Raw genomic sequence first — 13,151 nt, forward strand, 5'->3', positions numbered from 1 at the left:
TCCTCACAGATAAGACTTGAATTTTGCAATTGCAAGGTTATTCTTACTAACAGCCAGTTTACAGTTCTCAAACTCAGCTTTGATTGATGAATCTTCAATAATTGTTTTGGTTCATCATTTAGTCTCTCTCCAAAATGTCTAAAAACAGGGAAAAATGTCCATCACAGTTTACCAAGGTAGAAAGTGACGTCTTCAAATGTCTTGTTCTGTCTCACAAATCCTCACATTACAGAAACCGGAACAAGGTTTGGTATTTTGGCCTTGAAAATTAGTGACAGGAATTATCGATGATCAAAATGTTTGCAAATCACTGTTTGTTAACCTAATCATTTTTAGCTGTTAAAAAATAACAACTCAAGAAGAAGAACTCAAGAATAGATTCAGCCTTATCAGTTTGACAGTTACAAAATCAAAAAACAATAACAAAAAGTGCACACAAGTGTAGAAAGTGTACATGTTTACGTCTTGAGATGTTTGAACGGAAGAACTGCTGATAAATCATTTCTGTCTCAAGTTAAATAATTCATAGCTTTATAAGACCACATTGAGCAAAAATTGTGCATGGTTTTCATGTTTAAGTCATGACTGGAGAACGTGTAGTCCAGGGACATCACTAGGATTGAAAAACAGGCGGCTTAGCACCCAGGCTATGCAAAACTTATTTACATTATAAATCTTACTAATGTTAAATCTTACTTACAAACAAAAATTTAGTTTCCAGTGGGGACTGATATTGTTTTTATAGAGATAGCATGCAATATTATAAGAATAAGGGAGCAACCAAAATGGATTAATTTAGTGTTGATGCCAATACCGATTCTCTTTCCATCAGCAAACCCCTGTAGTAAACCCTGCCACACTGGATTTGTTTTTGAAATCTGCTCTGCCATTTCTTTAAAAATATGTGTACAATGTGTTCATATGGATGGGTGCACTGCATATGGTAACTGTGCAAGGGTAAAAGGCTTTCATCAACAGCTACAACACAGCCTTGATGATGCATTGCTTTATGACATATTATAAGACAGATATTATCAGGTCATCATAAAATGTTGTTTGGCAATACATTTAAATAATTTAAGAAATAATAATAAACCGGAAAAGTAAGTCAATTAGTTCTCTGATTTACTGCTTTGTTTTAATGCCGCCAGGCGCATTCTCTTTTTAGTCACTGTCTCGTCCACATACCGTTACATTACGTGCACGCGAGTACTCGTTTAAGCTCCCTCCCTGCCTTTACCACAAGCTGACAGTTTGGAAATATAAATAAAACAATATATTATTATTTGGGGTAGCTTAGGAACATTTTGGGGTAGCTTCAGCACCTCTAAAATAGGCCTAACGACGTCCCTGGGGTAGACCATCAAGAGCCATATGGATTGAATTTTCTTGATGCTTACTGCTCACTTTTTGGTCCTCGTGTGCGTTGAGTAACGTTGAAATTTAGAAAATCTCTTCATCGTGTTTCCTCCCACAGTGCCCAACGATCCTCTGGTTCCAACTGCTGTGCTAGGTGAGATTTGTAGCATGGTTGGATGTGTCACATTTACCATCAGTTCCCTTTAGTGATCACCCCTCTTCATCCTAAAGCCCCTATGCTTGTAACCCCGTGTTGTGCATATCATTATCACGTAGGTCCAAGTTTTGTGTCCAAATAGCCAGTTAAAATGTCAGACATTGGTCAAAGTTTCCGTTGCATCCTGCATCCGGTCTTATGTACTTTTTGACCTCTGTCAAGTACCGTGTGCTTTTTGTGGATGGATATCATGGCTTGGTTGAAGTCTCCGTACCCCAATGCTGTCTCTTACCCACATTTTCAAAATGTTTAAACATAGCAAAAATACAAAATGTTGTTTTTGATGTTAAAATGATGTTTGGATTTGGGAACTATGTGTAATGTATGGAATACATATGAGGATAGCAAAACTGTGCTTTCATCTTTTAACTTGTTTTTTCACCATTCAGTGCCAACTGTCTTTGTAAAACAACTAAAAACAACAGCCAAGCACTTCATCTGTCGTACTGTGTTTTCCCCAGGTTCAGTCACTCCCAATCCCAGCCATGGTTTCTGTTTCATACTGAGAGTGATTGATATTCACAGTAATTACCATCATTCTCCCTTTAGAGACCTCATTATTTCCACAGTTTGGAGTTGTTTTAAGGCATGCCATCTCCTGTCCCAAAAACGACAGAAACTAATGCATACAGTAAAAGAAGGAAGACAATTTGTCACAGTGCCACATTAAAACGAGTGCCGATTAAATCTGTGACATCAAGTGACAGTGAATAACTTGGTGCTTACAGGCCTGTGTTTGGCAGGACATTTTCTATGCACTGGATCTGGACGTCTGCTTTAGTGTCTACCATCTGTGATACCCACAAGGCTTGTTTTGTAGCTGTTTCTGCCAAGTTGGATGTTACCTCAGCTCCAGTGTTGCGCTGCAATGTTTTTATCTTTAGTTTAATCTAGTGTTGACACTGACCGCAGCATGATGTGGAGTTCTCAGATACCCTTAAGGGCTCCATAATCCACAACACCACCAAACTGTGTTAATTAACTGATGCAGAGCCTCTAATTTGGAGTGAAGGCTGCAGTTACAATCCGTCTTTGCCAATCACATCACAGAGTGGGAAGAAGTAGCAGGAAGTAGCAAATTAAGAGCCAGTGTCGGGTCAAGTTTGCTGTTAATTGGCCTGATGAGGGCTTAGGAAACCTTTAACAATCAGTAATGAGCTAACATGTCCTCAGAGCAGAGAATACCAGCGGTTGGATGAAATAAACAATGTCAGTTAATAAACAGTGGTGAAGATGAAATCAATTGGTTGTTCTGCAACCCCAAGCTGCTCCATTAAATTAACTGTCAGTCTGTGCATTACTCCTGCCAACTCACATTATCCCCCACAACACAGAAACCCTCACCTGGAAGTTCTGCAACAATTTGACCCCATAATTGCCTACAACTGAATTTTTTTTTTACAAGCTTCAAGTTAATTATATCATCTAGGCTACACTCACAATTGATAATTAAACCTGCAGCCTTTCTGCACTACAGTATATAGTAGATGCTTGCTAATTTATGGTTAAAGGTCCGATGACATGCTGCTATTTGGATTTTTTTATACAGGCCTTAGTAGTCCCCTAATACCGTATCTGAGGGGTTAGCCTTTTAGGGTTAGAATTTCCAGAAATTCAGCCTTGTTGCAGAATTACAGCCCCAAAGCCAGTCCCACAATGCTTTCCTTAGGACTGGCCATTTCTGCAGAAGACGGGGGGGGGGGGGGGTAACCTTTCCCTTTTAATAATGGGAAGATTCCAGATTGACCCATCCAAGCTTTAATTTTCTCAAAGGCAGAGCAGGATACCCAGGGCTCGGTTTACAGCTATCACCATTTCTAGCCACTGGGGGACGATAGGCAGGCCGGGGGAACACATATTAATGTTAAAAAAAACTTATTAAGTGAAACGTTCTTGCCATGAGACCTTTAAAATGTATTGTTGTATTCCACATATCAGATGCATCATGTAGTTTCAGATGCTGAAGTATGTCAATGAGGTACATTTTGTAAATAATAAATAAAAACACCTACCTTTACTATTACAATGGGAATTGAAGTTGTAGAAAGCTTGGAATAGTAGAGTGAAAATTATGTTGGAAGTATCAGTTATTGAACAAAGCAACATGGTTGTAAATAGCGATGGTAGGATGATACCGTTAAAGGGCATTGCAGTAGACTACGGCTTTTATGTTGCCATAAGCATTGTTTTACCAAAGTGGCACTTCATGTTTTTTTGGCCATACTCTGTGGTTTTGTGAGATCTTCTGTTTTTTAAATCATCCATTGTGTATAACTTTTAAAGTCCATGTAGATCAAAGTTGTCAATGTAACCTGTAGTTCACATTAAGAGTCTTGTTAACAAATCCTCCTATCTGGTTGTCTGTCTAAACTTCTCTTCTACTACTCTTCTCTTTTTCTGCGGCTTTGACATGTAGTTCCAATCACAGGTGCGTATTAGACAGAGAAAACAAAGTTATGTTTTTTTGGGTGTGAGGAAAATACATTATTTTCTTATGGTAATAGTAAGAAGCCAGCAACTAAAACTGGTTTTGGGAAGACAAAAGAGTAATCTTTTTTTTTGTCATATATAGTATATCAAAGGGATATGTTTTTGGATTATATTTTTTTTGAGCCAATGTTTAGTAAATGTACATGGTTTTTATCCAACCTAGCACAACCTTTTACTGCATTATTCCTCCCTTAGACATGATAACAAAAACAATATCAGTTTTATACGTTTTTTTTACTCTGGAGAGTATAAAACAGTAAAGGCACTGATAATGAAAGGTTTAGTTAATTTGAGGTGGAATTAACCAGTAATTTCTTCTTTTGTTGTAGATGAGAACCACAGTGGCTCTGCAGCGGAGAACAGCAGGCTTCTGGATGTTCCTCGGTATCACTGTGAAGGAACCGAATCTCCTTATCAGACTGGACAGCTTCACCCTGCCATCAGAGTGGCCGATCTTCTGCAGCACATCAACCTAATGAAAACATCTGACAGCTACGGCTTTAAGGAGGAGTATGAAGTAAGATTATTATAAACAGTACTTAGATTACTAGTTCTAGCAATAAAGGAAGTATTAGTAGCCTGGTTGGTTACAGTAGCAAAAGCAGCAAAAGTGTTATGAGTAGAGCAGTCATGTTAGATTTGTTGTTGATTTAAGAAATAGTGATACAATTAAAGTTAGTAGTTAGGATATTTCCTATTCAATATTGGACAAAAGTAAGATAGCTGAAAAGCCTATAAAGAAAATCAATCATGCTTTATTTGATTTATTTTGGCTACATTAAAATGATGAAGTGACTATAAGGGTTGAATTGCCTCTTAATTTAATAGTCTTTTCTGCTTATTGTCAAAAACAGTCAAAAAGTCAAAAAGTTGCAAACCTTTTTTATTTCCTCTTTTTATGTATCTAATAAGCATTCTGTCACCACTCATGTGCCCATGAAATAAAGCCATTCAATTACTTCTTCCTGCTCAGAGTCATCTGGAAGGTATGTTACTTTTTTAGGATCCATGACGTGTAATTTTCTTTTGTATTGTTTTGTGTGCTGTTGGTGATACAGAGCTTCTTCGAGGGCCAGTCGGCCTCCTGGGACGTTGCCAAGAAGGAGCAGAACCGTACCAAGAACCGCTATGGGAACATCATAGCATGTAAGCAAGCTTAATTTATGTATATTTATGTTAACGTACGAAGAGGTTACAACGTGTTTTACAGGAGGAAGAAAAGGGGAAAGAGGGGGGTAAGACACATAGAAAAAATACATTAATATGCCCTAAAACAAATATTATTTTTCTTTTTGCTTTCCTCTAAATCTCACTGTCTCTCTTTGTTGTTATTGTTTTTTATCTATTTCTGTTGCTCTCCAACACTGTACTCTTCTTTCTTTAGATGACCATTCAAGGGTTATTCTCCAGCCCATAGAAGACGATCCCTCCTCCGACTACATCAACGCCAACTACATCGATGTAAGTGGAAACGCATCGAATGCTACTATTGGCTCCCAACGAAACCAACGAAACCACACTCCCTCGCTCGTATGTCAGGCCTCTATATCTTTATTGCGTCTACTAGTCATCCATCATACCATTTTACGCATCAAGCCACCCCAAAAAACACATCATGCATACAGTAAATGTGTCTTTCTTAGGTGTCTGTTCTGTTGTCTTTCTTCTATCTCTATCCATATATTCATCTATGCATCCTTTCTGAATTTATCATAGTATCCTGATGCAGCTAATTTAAATTACAATTTAGTCTAAGTTACATTAAATAAAGCAGTATATTTTTAGTCATCATTTGTATTTAGTTGGAACAGCCACATTATGCTAAGAGTTATACAAAAAGAAATGTTGTCATTTCTTCATAAACTTCCTTTTAAAGAAAATGGTTGCCACATGAAGCCACTACGCCAGTATAGTCTGTGAAGTAGTCTGGTACCTAACTCCCTGTAAAACCACATTTTGCCATTGTAACACTTAAGTTACATTTAATCAGCGAGATACAACGTGTTAATTAGTGAGCTCTGGATGAACTGTATAGGCAGATATTGTTACATTTCAACAGAGCCAGGATAGCTGTTTCCCCTTGTTTCTAGTCTTTCTTTTAACCTAAGCTACCTGGCTGCTGGTGCTAGCTTTGTATTTACTGGACAAACATAACAGTGGTATCAATCTTATTATCTAACTCTCAACAAGAAAGGAAAGTCACCGCATTTATCCATTCTTAAGTGGTCAGTCCATCCATTCATCCATTGTTATCCATTTATATCAATTGTTTGTTTCTCCATCTAAGTAAAAATCCATCCATTCATCTTTTTCCATCTCCACCACTTCACTCTGCTGTCACCTTTACAACAATCATCTGCATGTTAGTCTCTCACATTGTACTTTTTTAAATGTTATTACTGCTTATAGCATGCTCTTTTATATAACCATTAACTTCCATTAAAACAATTACATGCATGCTATCATCCACATTAAAATTGAATTAAAATGAATAGAGTGGACACTCCCTGGTGTATTCAGCTTTGTTTGTATTACTATGGTCCAATAGCTATTAAATAACTTGGATTGTACTCGAAAATTAGATTGTTGACAACCAGCTTTCTTTGGCTGCAGACTTCCAATGTGCTTTCGCTGTGAGGAAGTCAAATGGCATCAGGGAGTGTCCATTCTACACAGTCTAATTCTAAGTTTTAAGATCATGTTTTTTTTTTCTGCATGTCCTGTTCAAAGTTATGTCAATGCAACTTTTCTTTTTCTAATTGACACTCACTGACGTTGTTGTGCTTTCTTTCTTTCTTTCTTTCTTTCTTTCTTCCACTTGTTCTTTCAATCTGTGGCTTGGGCTATAGATTTGGCTGTACAGGGATGTAAGTATCACTGTGGATTCTTTCATTCACGCTCCTCAACCTTTAAACCTATACATCCTTTCATACACTCGGCATTAAATGCATCGAGTCGCGTTGTTCAAACTTTTTAAGTTGCTGGGGCCTCGGGAGCTTGAAAGATTTCACTCCATCTTGCCCTCTAACCAGTCTTCCTTACGTCCCACTATGTGCATTTGCTTATGCGTATTACCTGTGTTTGTCTAATTACCAATAGGAAATGGTTGTACCTGACAGTTTTGTAAAGGTGGCAGGCATCAGTGCAGTCATCTGTAGATTTTGGCAGGACCTTACTTTGAGCATCATTTTCCATTTTGTTTTGAGAATTTAGAAATATCAAGTATGAGTATTAACAGTAAAAGTTCCCCCACATCCCATCCCCTTGATGAGATGACCAACTTTTGCATCTTGCAGTGCAACTCAACATGTAGCCCAAAAATGACAGTTGCATTCATTATATTGTCAACGTATTTTAGTTAACTTCACTAAAACGTACTTGGAGACGCTTCGTAAGGTTTCTATTGCCACAGGTAAGAGCATAGATTAGTTTTGACGGACATAAAGATGCACTGACTGTCGATGTCTCCAACTGTGACAGGGGATTTTTTTATAATGTAATACATACACTTGTATGGATACTGAGTTGTGGTATTTCTGCTTTTTTTGTTTTTCAGGGCTACCAGAGACCGAGTCACTACATTGCTACTCAGGGTAAGATACTGCAACAAATCTTCATAACTGCGTTTCAACTGGATTTTTACAAATAAGACAGTTTTCTTCACACTTAGTTATCATAAAAAGTACTGAGTATGTGACTTTGTGTCTCTGTGTGTAGGTCCTGTTCACGAGACAGTGTATGACTTCTGGAGAATGGTGTGGCAGGAACAGTCAGCCTGCATTGTCATGGTAACCAATCTGGTGGAGGTTGGAAGGGTAAGGTGCTCTTTTTTTTCCTGTTCCCATGTTCAAGACATTTTACCTTCACCCATGCATTTTGCCTATTTAGGCTCTTTGACAATTTTAATAGCCAGATAAAAGAAATAACAAGTAAGAAATCATGAATGAGAATCATGTTAAACTTTGAAGCAGCTTTTGCACATGCGCCAGAAAGACATTTTTTCAAGCATTTTATTGTTTGATAGTGTTAATTTCAATTGAATTTGTGACAATTTGAAAAAATAAAATAAAATTAGGTTAGCTGTCTGCTGCCAAGAAAATAGTGCACCATCTCTGCTGTCCTATTGTTTCTGTTATTGATCCAGGTCTTTGAACATGTTTGATTATAATTATTATACTGTATTTGATCAAATATTAAATGTTATTTTTCCCAGGTTAAGTGCTATAAGTACTGGCCAGACGATGCAGAGGTGTACGGAGACTTCAAAGTGACTTTTGTAGAGGTTGAACCCCTTGCTGAATATGTGGTTCGCACATTTACATTGGAGAGGGTGAGTGATATTACATTTTGCATAATGTTTTGTATTTATTTGTCATTGTATTTGTTTAGCATTATTTACAATATTGCAAATACTTACATTTGTAATGCTTGTACTCTAAAAAATGTGAAGCTTGTCTAGTTGAGGATGTGTTAGTTTCTTCTGCGTAATCTTAGGGCGCTCCACATTAATTAACTGGTTAATAAGTTTGGGTCATATTCAGTGAGGGAAAATACTGTATATAATGACAGGTACCATGCAATGTAACCTAAAGGTGTCTTTTGTCTTTACGCAGCGTGGTTTCAACGAGGTGCGGGAAGTAAAGCAGTTCCATTTCACAGGCTGGCCTGATCACGGAGTTCCATATCACGCTACGGGACTACTTTCCTTCATCCGTAGGGTTAAAATCTCCAATCCACCTTCTGCAGGGCCAATTGTGGTCCACTGCAGGTATAGATATACATTCTGTGCCACTCTACTAGGCACCCTTATATTTTAAATATAAACATAGTCATTTTGTATTCACTTTATGTGTATAGTCACATAAAGAATAATTTCTTTGTCTCTGTTTCTCTCTGCAGTGCTGGAGCAGGGCGTACGGGCTGTTTCATAGTTATTGACATCATGCTGGACATGGCGGAGAGAGAAGGAGTGGTCGACATCTACAACTGTGTGAAGGCTCTTCGCTCTAGGAGGATCAACATGGTACAGACTGAGGTGACTGCATTACCCATCCTCCATCTGCATCCACATCTCAGAATATACTCAATAAACCCTCAGTGTAAGACTAAGCCATCAGCATGGTTTAGGCTGACTGACTACATCTATCTGCCACCAATTCATAAACATGTCATCTCATTACATAAACACAGCAAACATTTCATAAAATATGTACTTTCTGTTAAGAGTATTATTGTGCCCTGGGCAAAGGGGAAATTTGTTATTATTTAATAGCCACTTTTTCAAGGATTTGAAAATATCTTACTTTGGCACCATTCGGTGGTAGGATGAAGGATTACACTGTGACAGGGGGCAGTGTTGCAGCTTGAATGAAGCGCCTCCATCCCACGCAGTTTTTACAGAGCTGACACTTAAACACACTTCAATATCCTCTATTAAATATCAGACTGAGTCCAAGCAGAAGAGAACCCGAAACATCCAAACTCTGCTGCTCTTCTTTCTTTGTTTTTTATCAACCAGATTAATTTCGTATACGTTGTTTTTCTCTATTTGATCTATCTCTATCTATGTCTCTTACAAAAATGTAAGAAGAGTTATTTTGATTACATCAAATTAATGTTTTTATGTAACCATCATCAGAAAATAATATAATAAATACAATTTCCTGTGTGGACTGACTCACAAGTGGGGTAAACCCAAACTCGACATTCATCATCTCATCTCCTTCATAGATCCATCTCCCATCGGTCATCATTTACTCACAGTGTCAGCATGTTCACTTTCATTTGACATCACAGCCGCTTGTGTTATCTATGTGACACGTATGTGTGTACTTTATGGTTTGCCAACGTTTTTATCTGGAGGGAAATATGTGTATGTACTGTATATAACACTTTGCATGTCTTGAATTATATGTCTTCAGGAGCAGTATATATTCATCCATGATGCCATTCTAGAGGCGTGTTTATGTGGAGAAACAGCCATACCAGTCTGTGAGTTCAAAGCTGCTTTTTATGAGCTGATCCGCATCGACTCACAGACCAACTCGTCACATCTAAAGGACGAGTTCCAGGTAAACCTAGCGTAATCTGTATCTTCAGCCTTTAAAATTACACTTTAAAGTTTATCTTGAAATGCATTTAGAAGCTAAGTTTTTATAAAAAAAAAACAAATATCAAAATGTCAACAGAAGTCTCATGTCAGCATAATCCACTTCTCAGCTGTACAGTATTTTGCAAACAATAAGAGCTTTAACAAGGCTTCTGGTAGAGTTTTTAAACCACTGAATGATCATGCAGCATCTAAGAAGTAAATCTAGCTACGTTTTGGGGAAATTGTTAGCTTCTGTTCCACTCCTGGCCGAAAATGTAAATTTACCCTTTGGATCCAACCCAGAAGCAACAGAGAGAAACAACTCAACCCGGCAACACATTTTCTTATTTCTTTTTTACTAACTTATATGTTTTGCATGTCTCTCTTTGTCTAGACGTTAAACTCTGTGACCCCTCAGCCTCAGCCTGAAGACTGCAGCATTGCATTGTTGCCTAGAAACCAAGATAAGAACCGCTTTATGGATGGCCTTCCTCCTGATAGATGCCTTCCCTTCCTCATTACAATAGACGGAGAAAGCAGCAACTACATCAATGCTGCTCTGATGGATGTAAGTGTATAACACACTCACATTCACATACACTTAGGTTGTGTTATTTTCAACACATCAATCACAACTAATTTGGGATATTTTACAACATATGTGGGCATAGCATAGACAGATGTGTTGCATTTACATAGCACAATTTGAATATACTGCATGTAAAACAAAGAAAAACAATGTACAATGTCTATTGTCCCAATTTGCAATAACATAATTTTTTTTAAATGATACACACTTTTAAGACGTTATTCACAAATAATGATAAAACGCAACACATTATATATTTATGCACATTTGTTTTTAGAGACAACACACACACGCACACGCACATGCACACACACAAACACACACACAAACACACACACACACACACACAGACTCCCCTCCCTGTTTGTGTGATGCTGTGTTTGTGGTTTTAGCAGCAGAAGGCTAGAGACAAATCCAGGTTCTGAAAAGACCACTAGCTTCTCTGGCCACCACCCAATCTTTAACAGCCTCATTGCTGCAGGACATTTTTACATTGGCAACAGTTGACAACATGTTGCCACCTTGACTTGAAAAACAAAGTCATTATTATTATGTAGGTTGAAATTTAAGGTAAGATGCCAATATCTGGTCATTGTCTAACATAAATACAATTTAATGTTGATTAGTTGGTCTGTATTCATAGAAATTAGACAGAGAGAAGGATAGTAAGGGGTGGGTAGATGCAATATGAGATGAGTTAATAATAATGGTTGAAACACAAAATGGAATACATGCATGGTGTGGATAGAAACCTGGCTTCTTTCCAACAAATTTGTTGGAGGACAAAAATACTGTAATTGCTGTAAAACTTTCAAATTTTTCAAGTTTATATTTAAAGTTTAGTCACTTACCTTTGGCCTCTCTCTAACCAAGCTCTCAGAGGAGTTCCAGGTAATGGGATTTTACTTCAAATCTCCAATACTGGATTTGTTTCATGGCTTCAGTGTCACCATGTTCATGTTTAATAAAACCATTTACACCCTAAACTCTAAACCTGACCCCGACCCTCACATTAGATTATCCTTATGATTACAAGTCACCAAAGTCATTCACACTCATGTCACACATGTGGCTGCACATTTTCATTCAGGATGAGTTGGGCTCAGTTCACTTTCAGTTTAGTCAGTTCATTATGTCAAAAGAAACTCTGAGTTTGGTCGATTTTCTCTTTTATTTTGTGACTGACGAATTTGCCATTTAATGACTTGAACTGAACATGAAGTACACTGACCCTATTAGACATAGATATACTGTAAGTACAGTGTATTTGTATATGCAATGCATGCTCCTCACCCTCACATGTGATAGGCCCACTGCATGATTATGTGACCAAACTCCACCTGTGTTGCTTGCTACTCCACAAATTGTCCCACTCTGCTCCACTGTTTGTGTTTTGATGTGTGTATGAGAAAAAGAAAGAAATATGTCAAGGATAAAGATATTTAGGTAACAAAACAGGGATGTGAACGATGTGTATGAAAAGCAAAACTTAGTGCTTCAAACTAATAATACGTTTGTGAACAAAATGACACCGCTGTGTTTATGAAAGATCTGATGTTATTTCTGTTGCATGTTTCCTGCAGAGCTACAGACAGCCTGCTGCATTCATCGTTACCCAGCATCCTTTGCCTAACACTGTCAAAGACTTTTGGCGTCTGGTTTACGACTATGGTTGTACCAGTTTGGTGATGCTGAATGAGATTGACCTGGCTCAGGTAATTCAATGTTCAGTTGTTTTAGGAGTAGTTTTTGGGATTATCATTTGATTATCCCAGTTTTGATCTGTCACTGTTTTTCTTACTTTCTGAGAGGATGATATATTTCAGATATAAAGCTTTCACTAAACAACATCAATAAATGCATTAATATAAAATGTTGCCTACTACTATATTAACTTGTGTACAAAGGCTCTTGGGCATAAATACAAAATGCATACTGTACATTATAAGCAGTGAAGAAAGGTAGACATACAACGATATCGAATTTATCCAACAGTCATAAGTGAGAATAATCAACAGGAGAGGAGCCACGTTGTAGAGTTCTACAAATTAAACATATATTTATACAGGTATCATCTTTAATGTAGTCTAAATAGATAATTTATTATATGTTTTAATGTTTAACAGTTTGCCATTCTGTAGTAAAAACATACAACATATAAGAAAATAACAATAAGAAAACTTCCTACAATATTGAATTTTGCACTTCTATTTATTGCCGTTTCACTCTTGCCTATACTGTATCTAAATGCTGTGACTGTTTCTGCTCAGGGCTGTCCTCAGTACTGGCCAGAGGAGGGCATTTTGCGTTACGGTCCGGTCCAGGTGGAATGTATGTCCTGCTCAATGGAATGTGACGTAATCAGTCGACTCTTCAGAGTCTGCAACCTCACCAGGGTTAGTTGA

The 13,151-nt window shown here is 37.6% G+C and overlaps 1 protein-coding gene across 31 annotated transcripts in view; it reads left to right on the top strand.

Annotated features, from left to right (window-relative positions):
* Window positions 1–13,151, top strand: part of ptprk (protein tyrosine phosphatase receptor type K) — a 118,158-nt gene that overhangs the window by 100,982 nt on the left and 4,025 nt on the right. For 3 of the 31 annotated variants that reach the window (XM_034899436.1, XM_034899445.1, XM_034899443.1), the window contains 16 exons: window positions 1,478–1,513; window positions 3,993–4,004; window positions 4,396–4,583; window positions 5,113–5,212; window positions 5,451–5,596; window positions 6,916–6,933; window positions 7,623–7,659; window positions 7,784–7,881; window positions 8,280–8,396; window positions 8,680–8,834; window positions 8,966–9,101; window positions 9,988–10,137; window positions 10,552–10,725; window positions 11,620–11,637; window positions 12,330–12,461; window positions 13,017–13,142. In XM_034899436.1, the coding sequence (XP_034755327.1) occupies window positions 1,478–1,513; window positions 3,993–4,004; window positions 4,396–4,583; window positions 5,113–5,212; window positions 5,451–5,596; window positions 6,916–6,933; window positions 7,623–7,659; window positions 7,784–7,881; window positions 8,280–8,396; window positions 8,680–8,834; window positions 8,966–9,101; window positions 9,988–10,137; window positions 10,552–10,725; window positions 11,620–11,637; window positions 12,330–12,461; window positions 13,017–13,142 (1,643 nt within the window). The remainder of the gene's footprint in view (window positions 1–1,477; window positions 1,514–3,992; window positions 4,005–4,395; window positions 4,584–5,112; window positions 5,213–5,450; window positions 5,597–6,915; window positions 6,934–7,622; window positions 7,660–7,783; window positions 7,882–8,279; window positions 8,397–8,679; window positions 8,835–8,965; window positions 9,102–9,987; window positions 10,138–10,551; window positions 10,726–11,619; window positions 11,638–12,329; window positions 12,462–13,016; window positions 13,143–13,151) is intronic. The other 28 variants (XM_034899447.1, XM_034899452.1, XM_034899459.1 and 25 more) reach the window with 22 other exon arrangements.

Source organism: Etheostoma cragini, chromosome 18, assembly GCF_013103735.1.
Source record: "Etheostoma cragini isolate CJK2018 chromosome 18, CSU_Ecrag_1.0, whole genome shotgun sequence".
Classification (NCBI taxonomy): domain Eukaryota; kingdom Metazoa; phylum Chordata; class Actinopteri; order Perciformes; family Percidae; genus Etheostoma; species Etheostoma cragini.